The sequence below is a fragment of the Watersipora subatra genome, chromosome 2 (assembly GCF_963576615.1).
Source record: "Watersipora subatra chromosome 2, tzWatSuba1.1, whole genome shotgun sequence".
In the NCBI taxonomy this organism is placed as follows: domain Eukaryota; kingdom Metazoa; phylum Bryozoa; class Gymnolaemata; order Cheilostomatida; family Watersiporidae; genus Watersipora; species Watersipora subatra.
This window is the reverse complement of record NC_088709.1, coordinates 17,223,554-17,239,030: the sequence shown is the minus strand read 5'-3', so window position 1 is coordinate 17,239,030 and position 15,477 is coordinate 17,223,554. Positions and strand designations below refer to the sequence as shown.

Sequence of the window (15,477 nt, the reverse complement as noted above, 5' to 3'; positions counted from 1 at the left end):
TACCTTATTGCATATTATTGGTCTACTCTGGAATGTCAACAGTATAATTATTATTATTAGACTTCTTTGATATTGAAAAAATTCATTTTGAAGCAATTGAAATTTCACAAGCATGACTAAGTTGTGTACATATTAATAATTAGAGCTTTGTATATATTCTTCTTGATAAACATAGAATTGTGTTGTGAATCTCTTGACTAAGTAGTTGTACATGTAAAACCAAGTAAAATTATAGTATCACACCTTTTCACACTTGCAAAAAATTGGAATGAGCTACAATAAAAGAATGTTGCAAACGGGGCAATCAGTCAAACATTGCTTTTGTAGACAGTTTTAGATATAATTGATATCAATGGTAAAAACCCTCTATCTAATATTATTGGTTTTATTGTTTTATTTATTATTTAGTTTTATTGTAGCCTAAGCTCAGCCTGTCTCAGGTTAGTTGCAGTTGATATATTTTTATATACATGCTAGATGGTAAACTCATTGGCTGTTATGCTACAGCCTTCCTAATTCAGCGAGCCCAATACTATCTACTAGCCAATGCCTAAAATCTCTGTTAGATTGTGCATAAAATGCTATCTTCCACAATCTTCTACTACAATTATCTAATACTATATGATTGCTTATTTATAGCGTCTTATTATTGACTTGTCTTATTATTAACAGATGCTATGAGTTACATAACCTAATTCAATGATGGGATTTATGTTGTATATGAAACAATGACGCTGTGAGTTATTGGGAGTGCTTGCTTTCAGTATGGGCCAGCGCAACAACTAGAGCGACCTGGTAATATTACAACCACAGCTGAGAAGAACATTTTTATAGACAAGCATTTAGTTATTATTGTTGGTCACTTTGTTCTTTTAGCTATCAGGATGTTTTGCTGAGCACTGTACACTATGATACCAAGCAGCCTTAATACTAGTATTCTGTAATGTGCTTTTGCAGTAGAAACAGGTAGTTGAAACCACCCCTTGACCGACAGCGAAACTCATGATGCCTTGAAATGAGTATGATTTAAATGTAAATTTCTATATGGCTTGGCACTTCAATTATGGTGGCCTTTTGAAAAAAGTGGTTTTTGGTAGAGCTTATTGTATGTCAGGTTTTGAGGCAACTGAAGCCATTCTCCCATTATCAATGAAAACAAAAATAAAGTTTCAGCTAATCATACAAAATTATTGTGCAATGCAGTCACAGTTGTTTAACCAATGCTTCATGGATATAATTAATGGCCAATTGATGTTTGTCACTAGTATGACTGTATTTCACCAGAGATACAATAGCTAAGAAAACTTACCATCTTGTTAAAACTCAAGGATAAACATGCCTCTGAAATCCTCTAATTGTAGCATGTAGCTAATGTATCCAAACTGCTGCAATCTAAGCTTGAGGCTGTACTATTGACAAATTTTCATCACCTTACTATTTGAATGATGGCTTCAAACAACCCATTCGATAGCCATTGTCTGACTCAAATCTCCTAATTCCACTTTCCTAATTCAACAAACAAAATGTAGTTTGTGGAGTCGAATATAAGTGAATAGTATAGTATTAGTTGAGCCATCTGTAAGCTTTCTACTAGAGCTAAAAGGATGAAATACTAGATTAAATTACTACATTACACTTATTTAGGATGTTTTGCCTTGCCTGATATCAATAAAATACACTTATTACCAGCGAAACATTTGGTTGGGAGCAATGATCTGGCAATTGTTTTCACTTAATCTGATACATAAAAACCTTTAGTGTATTTTATTTTACTGAGTGAAGATTGATTTCTCCTATTAAGTTGCATCGTCATTTGTAGTGCTCAGAACATCTGTAATCTGTATGTTTATTTGACTTTTGTAAGTGTTGCTTAAAACATGGAGTTAAGGTGGTTTATATGTGAGCCAAGGGGGTGGCAATAGTTTGCCATGAGCTGACATTTATTCACAGTATCATATAGATGTCGATTTCGCTGTTTATTGGTGCTATACGGTATACACACAAAATTTGATTTACGTGGTAATAAGGAAAAACCCTGATATTAATGCATTCCTAACACCGCACATCTTCGCCACTGTTGCAACATCTATCTGATACTCAACCCAACTGAAATGATTAATGTATCCATAATACAATATTCAGTATAAGATAAGCTATTTGTTTTTAAGTCAAATCAAGTAGCTACACTACACATATTGCGTGGTGGGGTAGAGGCACGGCTCTTTCCCTCTCCAAGAGAGCCTATCTAGACTAACTCATATTAATTATGTCTTTTTTACTTATGTTGACATCTTGGGGTTTTTTAAATTCTCTATATTCCTAGCTTGAAAATACCAACTAAAATCTTTGCATTCCACGGTTAACTATTATTCACAGTATTTTTGCTCAATACATGTACAAAAAATTGGCCATGCCTTGCTTTAAAGCTATAAATGCCCAATATCTATGATGATAATAAGCGGCTCAGGTGCTGAGCAGCCTATTCATCGCATTGACCAATGAAAACAAGGGAGGCATTTTCAAATCATCCTTGTAGAATTAAAGCTGGCAATGGTCATTTTGCACTTGATACTGTTAAAGCGATCACCTAGTAGGATACACAACACAATAGGCAACTATTCAGGTAATTACAAAATATATCGTAGTGACGACATAGACAATATTGAAGCAAGTAACCATGAAGAGCTTGTGCCATCTGTGCCATCACACTTTCTGCAGTCATTTGGATAATCAATTGTGAAAGCCTGCCATGGTGAGTTTGTATAACATACAACATGGCACTATTTAGCCAAAAATTTATCATAAATGTCATACTAATGTTTCTGTCACTAAGCACTAAGTTACCCCCACTATAAAATAAGATCGAAGTAGCCGCTTATAGTGGGTGCAACTCCAACGCAGACAATGAGGATCACAAATTTGATCTAGGCTAGTGGTACTAATTTATAACCAACATCTTGTGTTGCTTTCAGTAGATCTCTTAGGTGTGTGCAGCTTGCTTTATTGTGTTTTTAAAATATATGAGGGAGTCTTGATTATGCAACAGCCTTTCGAGCGCCTTTTGTTTCATCCGCTAAATGTTTCAAGTAATTTTTGTTGTGGTATTACCATTCTTGTTATACATCATTGTTGCTAATGATCGGGCTCCACTTTGTCGCCGCCAAAATCGCTTCTAAATTAAAGATTTGCTTATATTTCTAATGGCAGCATTCACTGACAGTCGCGTTTCGAATAATATTATAATGAGGCATGGAGTGTCAGTGTCACGGCTTTTAGGGTTCCACTTCTTTGAAAAGGTGGACATTTTTCTAACAATCTATTATGTAACCAGTTATATACTCCCTGATGGCACGGCTAAACTTGATTATTGTTGAAATTTTTATGGTAACTTTTCACCCTTTATAGCAAGTTGAATAAAATTTGTAGTTTTCGTTGATGATGCCCTAACTTTAACCACAGTAAACTATAAGAACTCTATAATCAGTCTTCATATTGCAGAGTGCGGTAAAGGAGATGCTTCGTCCATCATTGTCTATTAGGAAAGAGGCTTTTAAGAACATGAAAGATGGTTGGAGTGGCATGGTTGTTGAGTGGCCAATTTATGGACAGGAGGCTTTTGTAAGTATTACTCTCCAAAATAACATGAACTTTCAAAATTTTGCCCATTCTCCCAGTATCCTATTTTGAGCCCAGGTCTCACGTAGTGTTTTAGTGGATTGATATTAAAAAGCTACAAGCGAAGTCTTTGCAATACAACCTGCACCGAATACCAATTTGCATGAGCTGAAGATGGCTACCTACTTCCAAAGCACAATTTTAAATAAACTTGACTAGACTCGTCACTCTTTATAGTTTCTCAAAGAATAATGTCTTAGTCTTGGGATTAACTGAAACTTTAAATGTTATATATTATTGGAGACCGAGTTGAACTGAAATTCATTGCAAGGGGAAAATTCCAGTTAGTTTCTCTCTATGGAGGGAATTTATAATATGTGCACAGTAATTTATAGTTTAAACGATGGATGACTTGCCGGATTATGGTCAATTTCGGCAGTTGCCTGTCCTATCTGGCCACTGGATTAAACGATTGCCAAGTTTTTATTTAGCACTATTCTGGCGCAGCATTGAACGTAATCCTACCACTGAGCAGACTTACTGCCTATCTATTAGGAGTTTTCTTCTCCATAATCAGAGGATAACTTTATGGTCTTCTAAAAAATCTTCAGCACTCTACTCCCAAATATGTCTTTGGCATAGACTTTGAACTATGTTTTCACTGAAAATGTATGGCATACCTTCTCTAAGTCAGAATTCCTAGCCTGTTTTCTTAGTAATAAGCAATTTCTGAAAATTTATGAGCAAAAAGTTATGAAGTCTAGATTTGTTGGCTATTTTTTAAAAATAAATATGTTTGGGCCCAAAATCAAAGGAATAAATTTCAAGAAAGAGTAAGGTATTGTTTTACTATTATGTATTCCACTCCAACTTGCCCATGTGCATAAACCATTATTGTTAGTATGTGTTTTCTATAAAATTGTAGTTTGGGCTTGTAACATATTCCTGCTGGTAGGACAGTGTTTAATCTAAGGTGGAATAGGGAGAGGGTTAGCCGGAAAACACGACAGCCTTGCCGTGTTTTCCGGCAAAGAGATAATCCTGCACCTCTAGCATTATACAGGCAAATTATGGCAAATCACAGTCAGGGATGTGATTCATAAGCTAAAAAGTTTATTTTAAGCTATTTTGTATTAGCTCCGAACGCTGGCTTACTGTACGCTATTCATTGCCTTCACCATTTAAGTATACCTTAGGTGGTATTTTTATCTATCCACTTCAGTATATAAACACATTTATTTCATAATTTTATGATTGAAATGCTGCCTCGGGCTTTTGCTCAAAGTACTTTGTCAACGACTTCCGTCAGCAAGCTAAAATGAATTTTGGAAATCACATGCCTGCTAGTTATCCATCGTTTAAACTACACATATAAGACAACTCACATTTCTAGCTTCGATTTCATTCATCTGACCCTATGCGTTTAGGTTTTTACATTGTAATTATTACTATCTAAGTAGGCTTCAGCATAATTGAATTTCTAAAAAAATTTCGGCGTTGTGGTCAGGTCAGATATGTGTTTCTGACTGGACATCTATCTGACCACAGCTTTTAAAAATTCACCACCAAAGTTTTTTGATTATATAAATAATATTGTCAACTCGTATTAAGTTTGTTAAAGGTCTATATCGTTGAGGGCTTAGAATTACTTCATGTAAGAGCAGTAAAGTGGTTCATTGAGGGTCATAACTAGTTTTTATTTACGGGCAAGTCGACTGAATGTCGATATTTCTTGAATTCTATAGATTTGCTACAGGAAGAATATTGAAGATAAATGTTTGTACTTTATTTCTCGCTTGCTAAAATGTCTTCTTCTTTCAAATTAGCGTCGATATTTTGAAGTTGCTTATTTTTTTATTGCTTGTTAGCTTATACCTGAGCTTGAGCTCCTTCTGAATCGGGACTTGGATTTGGACGCGTTGGGAAAGCGAGCAGAGGATTTGTTCATGGCTGCATGTCCAAAAGAGACTAATCGTAAGTGTATTTATTATCTTCAAATTTACGTACTTTCTTTGCAGAACAATATGTTACTTTATGCGCTAGCAACGGCTCAATTATCAAAATAATATCAACCGCCAAAATGATATAAGTCGGAGTCGGGTGCCCATGATTTTAGTCAGTATTACTGGCTTTTTACCTCACGATAATAGTAATCTACGGAGTTTGTCTCACCCTATTTTCCATTCCAATGCTTTACATGTGCAGCAGCTTAAACAAGAACTAGTCTCTATTGTTGGAGGTCTTACCTGGTAGTGTGTAGTCAAAAAAAGTTTAAATATAACAAAAATACTTTGTTTGCAGCGAATGATTATGGATTTGAGAAACTGGTGATCGTGATTGGAAAGCGCCTTGGAGACAAAAAGATGCTGGCCGAAACACCCGAACACAAAGTGAGTGGATTTCTTAGTTCGGTAACTTATTAACGTCATACATTAGGCTGACTATTGGTTCGCAACTCCAACTTAGCGTGTTAGAGGTTATTAGGATGTTTATACAGGAATGTTGTTAACGTCATAAATTAGGCTGACTATTGGTTCGCAACTCCAACTCAGCGTGTTAGAGGTTATTAGGATGTTTCTATAGGAATGTTGTTAACGTCATACATTAGCCCGTCTATTGGTTCGCAACTCCAACTTAGCGTGTTAGAGGTTATTAGGATGTTTCTATAGGAATGTTGTTAACGTCATACATTAGCCCGTCTATGGGTTCGCAACTCCAACTTAGCGTGTTAGAGGTTATTAGGATGTTTCTATAGGAATGTTGTTAACGTCATACATTAGCCCGTCTATTGGTTCGCAACTCCAACTTAGCGTGTTAGAGGTTATTAGGATGTTTCTATAGGAATGTTGTTAACGTCATACATTAGCCCGTCTATGGGTTCGCAACTCCAACTCAGCGTGTTAGAGGTTATTAGGATGTTTCTATAGGAATGTTGTTAACGTCATACATTAGCCCGTCTATGGGTTCGCAACTCCAACTTAGCGTGTTAGAGGTTATTAGGATGTTTCTATAGGAATGTTGTTAACGTCATACATTAGCCCGTCTATGGGTTCGCAACTCCAACTTAGCGTGTTAGAGGTTATTAGGATGTTTCTATAGGAATGTTGTTAACGTCATACATTAGCCCGTCTATGGGTTCGCAACTCCAACTCAGCGTGTTAGAGGTTATTAGGATGTTTCTATAGGAATGTTGTTAACGTCATACATTAGCCCGTCTATGGGTTCGCAACTCCAACTTAGCGTGTTAGAGGTTATTAGGATGTTTCTATAGGAATGTTGTTAACGTCATACATTAGCCCGTCTATGGGTTCGCAACTCCAACTTAGCGTGTTAGAGGTTATTAGGATGTTTCTATAGGAATGTTGTTAACGTCATACATTAGCCCGGCTATTGGTTCGCAACTCCAACTTAGCGTGTTAGAGGTTATTAGGATGTTTCTATAGGAATGTTGTTAACGTCATACATTAGCCCGTCTATTGGTTCGCAACTCCAACTTAGCGTGTTAGAGGTTATTAGGATGTTTCTATAGGAATGTTGTTAACGTCATACATTAGCCCGTCTATGGGTTCGCAACTCCAACTCAGCGTGTTAGAGGTTATTAGGATGTTTCTATAGGAATGTTGTTAACGTCATACATTAGCCCGTCTATGGGTTCGCAACTCCAACTTAGCGTGTTAGAGGTTATTAGGATGTTTCTATAGGAATGTTGTTAACGTCATACATTAGCCTGACTATTGGTTCGCAACTCCAACTTAGCGTGTTAGAGGTTATTAGGATGTTTCTATAGGAATGTTGTTAACGTCATACATTAGCCCGGCTATTGGTTCGCAACTCCAACTCAGCGTGTTAGAGGTTATTAGGATGTTTCTATAGGAATGTTGTTAACGTCATACATTAGCCCGTCTATTGGTTCGCAACTCCAACTTAGCGTGTTAGAGGTTATTAGGATGTTTCTATAGGAATGTTGTTAACGTCATACATTAGCCCGTCTATGGGTTCGCAACTCCAACTCAGCGTGTTAGAGGTTATTAGGATGTTTCTATAGGAATGTTGTTAACGTCATACATTAGCCCGTCTATGGGTTCGCAACTCCAACTCAGCGTGTTAGAGGTTATTAGGATGTTTCTATAGGAATGTTGTTGACGTCATACATTAGCCCGTCTATTGGTTCGCAACTCCAACTCAGCGTGTTAGAGGTTATTAGGATGTTTCTATAGGAATGTTGTTAACGTCATACATTAGCCCGTCTATGGGTTCGCAACTCCAACTCAGCGTGTTAGAGGTTATTAGGATGTTTCTATAGGAATGTTGTTGACGTCATACATTAGCCCGGCTATGGGTTCGCAACTCCAACTCAGCGTGTTAGAGGTTATTAGGATGTTTCTATAGGCATGTTGTTGACGTCATAAATTGGCTGGACTGGTTTCGGCTCCAATCTGACTTACTTTTTACTGTTTTAGGTAAGCCATTCTCTTCCCCACCTCAAATTTGGGAAACTCTGTGTGGATGGGGAAAAGTTAAGCGTTAGTGAGGACCCTCTCGTCCTGCTAAAACTTCTGGCAGTATTTTACATTGGGGACATCGAGTTTGGCGACGCCAAGAAGTTTGGCCAGCTGCTGGAGTTTACCTTCTTGGGCTCCAGCACCGTGAGAAAGGGAAGCAAGTATTTGTCTGTCGACAAATTTATGGAAAAAATGAAGCGGGTGAGTACCTAATGACTCAGCTATGCTAGTTTTATATCTGTCGAAAAACTAAGTAGGATTCGAATGAATTTCTATGGTAGCAATTTATCATATAATTCATGAGAAGAGAACTCCAAAATGTAACTTTTGGCGCAAAAAACGATTTCAACCAGTTGTAAAATCATTGAAACTAAAATTTCCGAGAACACTCATATCCTAAACTCATTGGTCGAGCTTTTTGCCGTCTTCCTAGTCTTATTTTTAACGTTTATTTTTCATGTTGGAATTATCATAAATCATAGAAACATTTTTTTTCTCTTTTGCAGGAAAGCCGAGCCGACGATGAGTAGGCGAAGAAAAGCAAGTGCCGGCAAAGCCTGGAACGCTATAAGTCTAAAACATATAACAACAAAATTCATAGAACACAATTCACACGAAATAGTAACCTTTCCAATCCAGTATGCCAAAGTGACACCACTTTTAGAGCGAATTATTTACGTGATTTGGGGTTTGGGCTTACTCAATGGATTTTATGGAATCGTGCTCTCTTTTTATATTATTGTAGATAGTTTTTTTTAATTATTATTCTAAATCGATCTTGATCAAACAGATGCTGTGTGTTTTTCGAGTTATTTAGTGCTTTTATTAAATGGTGTGTGTGTTTTTCGAGTTATTTAGTGCTTTTATTAAATGCTGTGTGTGTTTTTCGAGTTATTTAGTGCTTTTATTAAATGTTAATAATAAATTATATATACTCGCTGTTTAAAAATATCCTTGGCTGAAAAAAACGCAGAGCTGTTTGTAAAGTGATTAAACTTGTAAACACTTGCTGCGTTCAAATTTGACCCTAAAATATAATGCGCCAAGCGTGTAAAACCAGGTTGCAATGCTAAATGCACTCAGCGTGTGAAAATCGTCTTCGTATAGAAAACTCAGTCAATGTTTAAAAACTGCAATTTTTAAACGCTAAGTGCGTACATATTTTGGTTTTATGATTAATGCACAGTGTGAATAGAAATTGCCTTGAAAAATGACCATCAGCAGTGCGTTAATTTTTAGTTGCACATCGCATAAAACGATGAATAGAAGTGTGTTTTTATTGAATGAATAGCGCATGGACATTGCATAATTTTCGAGTGTGTAGTTTTTCAGGTGCATTGAAAAATGACCATCTGAGGTGATTGAATACTGCATAGATTTTTTTTACAGTGTATATGCTTTGGCATGGCTAAGTGTTAACTGACATGTTTGCATATCCTTATTTTAGTATCAATCTATTAACTTATCTGAAATTTAATCTGATAGTTGTGAATGCTCAGAACCTTAAGAGCAGTCAGGCCAGGATTTAAGACTTTTTCATATTACGGTCATATTCTTTAATTCATCAAACTCTTTGTTCTGTGATTCCTGGGTAACTCAATAATAATCCACTCAGGACTTACAAATCTTTGTCTTATTATTTATGCTAAATCTGAGTTTGGATTTACCTCCCTTGACCAGGTTTCAAGGGCTATTAACTAACCATTTTAACACCGGGTTTAGCCGATTGTGATAAAACCATAAGAAGCAATGTTAAAACTCAGGCTGCTTTTGCCTTACTGATAGACTGAGAAACTTAATCACTTCGATTAAAATCATTTATTACTATTAAAAAGTTCATATATCATGATTATTATCTCTTCTTTTAAAATAATATATTTTTATAAGTCACAATAAAGACATAAATGGCTTTTAATAGTCTCAGCAAGTACAAACTACTGGCTTATCAAGGGAGACATGCATATTCCTTTGTTTTAACAATATAATATTAATCAGCCCAATATATTTCTGAAAATTTTACCACTTGTAATATGTTATCAACAGCCTATAAATAAAATAGTCACTTTATATTATAACAGGTGTTACTGTTGTTGAGCCGTATTTAATAAAGTAATTGCCAGTTATCAATAGGGGCGTTGTCTAAAACATTTATAGGATACAGTTTATTGAGTCTATTGACAGTATATGTCAATTTGTGACACTTCATAACTGGTAAGTCTGTGATTTTGTCTACAAATCAAGAGTGGCAATGCCCATGCAGACATTGTCTGGAACCTTCTATCAATTGCAGATAGGCGCAGAGATGTAGAGAGATATGCATCCAGCCTTCATTTCTTTTCAGGCCAGCTAAAGATCTAGATTGTTCAAATAAACCAAATTCACACACTCTAGTATCTGCCTGGAAATTGATAGAGCTGCAGCTGTCGGTCTTCACGCATAGAGTGATGCAATCCAACTGGTTCCTGGCAGTATGAGTGGACAGTGTGAGATTAACCATTGCTTGGTTCTTGAAATTGCAGACGTAGACTGAGGTGTCTTCCAATGTCCCTGTGATTTACGGAAAGTTTTCAGTGTTAGTATTACACGATTCTTAGATAAAACAGAGATATTAGCAGAGATTAGAAATTGGCTAGAATGCTAAAATATTATGTATTGTTCATGTTCAAACAAGCAGAGATTTAATAATTGTCATGCAATCAATTTTCTCACAAGACTTTATCAATATTGGTGAAAATTGATAGCGGAGTAGCGACTAAATAAGGGATTGGACCAATCAAATGTCTTAACTGGTACGAGAATGCAAACGAGTCATATCTGTTACTATGGTGTTAATTGATAATTGCACTTTATAAAGTCAAATACTTTGTAATAAGCATGATTTACTAAGGGAGGGGGTAAAGATAGGCCTTCATAACTTAAACAGGTTTCTCAGTATTAACGCGACATTAATTTTTGCTATCTGGTCTGGTCAATAGTGTTAGGAATAAACATTTCATTGACAGATTTTAAAAATCTAGTTTATAAAAACTATCCTGACTTTGAGCAATGTTTTGATGGAATTCTGTCACCCCTGTGATTAGAAAACAACTCCAGATTTACATATGCTTGGTACAAAACATTTTTAGTACTTGAGAACAATATTTATAGCAAACAGAATATTCCTTAATAGTCTCATTGGCGGAAAGTTAAATTTAAGCAAGACTTGCTTACCAATTCTAGCATCATTTGTCATCTTTCCAATTCATCTAATGGTTATTTCAAAAATATCATCAAATAGCATAGCAAACTGCATCAGTGTTTGCTATGCTGGTTCAAACAACTATGATCTTTACTGTGATAATCTATATATATATATATATATATATATATATATATATATATATATATATATATATATATATATATATATATATATATATATATATATATATATATATAATTATGAGTGTTTGTTTGTCTCTCACCTGTCATTTGCGTGTCCAGTTATAGCAATTTAAATCTAGGAACAAAAACCTGCTTCACAATAAAATTGAACTCAAAAATCACTGGTTTTGCAGACAGACGAGCTAGCCACTTTTCCACGTAGCCAACTTGCTATATAATTGTGCACATACTTATTACACTGGCTACAATAAGCACGCCTAAAGCTCTTGCTAAAGTACTATTGGTTACTACTAGTACACTTGAAGATCATGATTGCATCAGAGATCATGAGGTGTAACGATTATAAGGAAAATTATTCCCAAACTTTTCCAGGTGACTGCTTGGCTTCATGCATTGTTTAGTGTGCTTGGCATCACATTTTGGCTTAACCGGTTTGAGTATTGTGCGGGGCAATCTTTTTTCTTAAAATTGGCTTTAAACCAACACAGCTCTTATCATAGTAAAGACTTTGACTAGCTTAAGTTACTAAAATTTATTTGGTAAGAAAACTTAACCAATGGCAATTACAATACCTGACACTGTTTATAAGCTGTTTTAAATTTTGAATGAATGTGTAGCACGAGAAGTAAGAAATGTTTTTCAAAGATCTATTTTAGCTATGCCTCAAGATTTTAAATATTTGGACTGTGCATCGGCCAAAAACACTCAAAAATTAACAAACACCTTCATTTAAAAGTTAGAATAGTAAATGTTGTATACATTGATTAAAAATAAACTTTCTATGCAAAAACCTTTTTTTATTACTCTTGCAACGCCAAGTATTCAGCTTGTCTTTAGTATAACACGAGTTGTGCACATCCATCCATTTGAAGACCTACTGAAAGGTTTAGTGAAAAAAGTTGCCACAATGGGAGTTGAATACGGAAACTCCAAATTGGAGCCTAGTGCACTACCACTGCACCACTAACTATGAATATAATTATTACATTTTACATGACAATTTCTCATGGAGTGCAGAACTGCTTCCATTATAGTAGTAATAATAGTATCACTATATTATTACCAATTAGTGAATCCTTATACACTGTAATGTTTCCATGAATCTCTCCAACACCTGGCTGAAGAGAGAAGACATCCCCTTGCTGGTTGCAAGAAGCGAAACCCATCAGCTCATCTGATGTGAATACATGCCTGTATATGTTCAGGCATGCTATCCAACCTGCACTCATCTGGTTCGCATCAAATTTTCCTGTAAGAAATGCATGTCTCTTAGCCAATGCCCATCTTAAACCTTGTGGCATAGCATATTAATTCTAATTTCTTATTGTTATTCAAAGAGAAGAGTTGAGCACACAATTCCCAACAGTCTGTCAATATTGCCAAACACCCAAAATATCTTTAAGAAATTGCTGAAAGTACTTGCTATGAAATCGAGGCAGGCTTATGTAAAAATAAAGATTTATTACTTACTATTATTACTATTACTTTTCCCCTTACTACTATTACTACCGTTATTAGTACTACCACTATTACTTCTACTACTATTACTACTACTATTACCACTACTATTACTACGACTACGACTACTACTACTATTACTACTACTATTATTACTACTACTGTTACTTCTACTACTACTATTACTACTACTATTACTACTAGTTTACTACTACTATTACTACTACTACTATTACTGCTACTACTATTACTACTGCTATTACTACTACTACGACTACTACTACTACTACTACTACTACTACTACTACTACTACTACTACTACTACTACTGTTACTACTACTACTACTACTATTACTACTACTATTCCTATTACTACTACTGTTAATATTACTGCTACCATTACTGTACTATTATTACTATTAATGAATACTGATTACTTTATTCTCTATCATAAGATAATTAGGCCATATTTTCAGTTTGTGTTTCAGTAAGATATTTCTCCAAAAACAAAGTTTATTGGGCATCTCAACACATATGCTATAATTATTCAGAAGATGCTCAGTGAAATTGAGCTATGAAACTGCAAGATATATGTTTGAACCCCCCACCCATGACCTTTTCATACTCAATAAGTCAGATTAACATGTATGCACCAGACAACAGTACAAATACTAGAGTATCATAGACAATTGTTGTTGGCGACCCATAACTAGAAGTAAACTCTCCCAATTGCATTTTTATGATATCTCAATATAAAGGGAATACACAGGAACCAATACAGTACCTACTGCCAGTCAATTGTAATTAGATGATCTAACCTCCAAAAGAGTCTTGATCATTGTAGAGAACCAAATTAACTAGGTCAGGGATCTGGATGAAATTCATATTGTAGCTGGAACTTGTGAATTCTGTACTCCATCCTAGGTCATCACTTCTTTTAACGTTCAACTATGAATGAAATCAGAACATTTATAATTACTATGAAATATTTCACTAGTTAAAGATTTTGTAAACTCTTTTAGAACATAATAAATAGCATAAATAAATAAAGAATACATTAACAAAACAAATAAATAATACATAGATAATAATATTGTTTAATATTAATAAATATTATCAAAGTATTATAATAATCATCAGAATGTCATTAAATACTAATAATATTAAATAATAATAAACAGTAATAAATAAACTAATGAAATAAAAACTTATATAAAACTTGTATGATGCTGTCAGCAATTTAGAGATAAACTTAGAGAATTACACGTAGTATATACTTTGAACATTGTATTTATGAAATAGGTCAGGTGATCAAAATAAGGTATGAAACTTAAACAATGCAGTGACCCGTTGTAAATAACATGCTTTTACAACATTTACCAAGTTACCAAACCACCCACCTAACACTAATTGTACCAACACTTCATTAAGTTGCACTAATGAATAAAGCTAGTCAGTAAATAGTTGGTGTTCAAATATATGACAGCAAAGTTTTCATTGTATGCCAGCCGCCTTTAGCTCCAAAATCAATGGCATACCCAAATCATAGCATCATAGCACTATTGACACTATATTTAGTAAATTTACAGCCTTGTCCCAGCTTGCCTTGGAGGTGTCAGAGACTTTTGTTCAAACAAACCATCAAATATTTCACGATGGTCATGTTTGACTGGAACATACGGGTTTGTATTAACCTGGTTTTATTCCCTAGAACAGGTATGGTGAACAGAACATGATCCACTATAGCCAAGCTGAAGATGTGTCTTTTTCTTTTTTACAAAACATAAGGATGCAATTATTTGGGTATATCTTAAACAAAACACCAGATAACACTAAAAATGTTATTAATATACATAGTTTGAACTAAAAAGCAGTAAAATGAATGTGCTGTAATGAATATGTCTGAAATCATTAGAAAAATGATGAGTGGGCTTTAACTTCACAATATTATCAAAACACAGTTTTCTGCTACTTACATAGACTCTTACAAGTTCATGAAGATGAGTATTTGTAAGTTTTCATAAAATACAAATTGCTGAAAACAATGATTCACATAGGTAAGTTGGGGCAAAGCAAGTAAGTAGTCTTTTAGCTAACCTAGTAGGTTAGTGTAGCTTACAGGTGATGACAAATTAAGAACCAGAAAAATTTACAAAAAAAATTTTAAACCAAGTTTTAAAATAAATACTTCAAAAACTATTTTTGACAGCAAACTTGAAAGATTCACTAAAAAAGCTAGAAAGATCCGGACCTAGCTCTGCCATTTGGCCATAGCTGCTCTAGAATATCTCAGGTTTTAGTTCAAATTAATAATATATTGCATTGACTTGTCTAAATTATATTTTGTGCTCATGAGTGAGAAGTGTTGAATGTTTGTTGGTACGGCCTGCTGACTATAGAAATAACTCGCAACCTTAAAAGAAAGATTTGTTCTCGCAGCAATCATTAAACTATCTTGAATAATTAGTCTTGCAAAAACCTAAAGAAAATGAAAATATCAATAAAAATACAATAATA

At 34.7% G+C, this 15,477-nt stretch overlaps 1 protein-coding gene across 1 annotated transcript; it reads left to right on the top strand.

Moving 5' to 3' along the window:
- The first annotated feature begins 3,501 nt into the window (after positions 1-3,501).
- LOC137388675 (uncharacterized) lies at positions 3,502-8,700 on the top strand. The gene is made up of 5 exons (XM_068075136.1): positions 3,502-3,618; positions 5,484-5,589; positions 5,917-6,005; positions 8,076-8,318; positions 8,624-8,700. The coding sequence occupies exons 1-5, from the start codon at positions 3,514-3,516 to the stop codon at positions 8,645-8,647; spliced, it is 567 nt and encodes a 188-aa protein (XP_067931237.1). The 5' UTR covers positions 3,502-3,513; the 3' UTR covers positions 8,648-8,700.
- Positions 8,701-15,477: the final 6,777 nt, after the last annotated feature.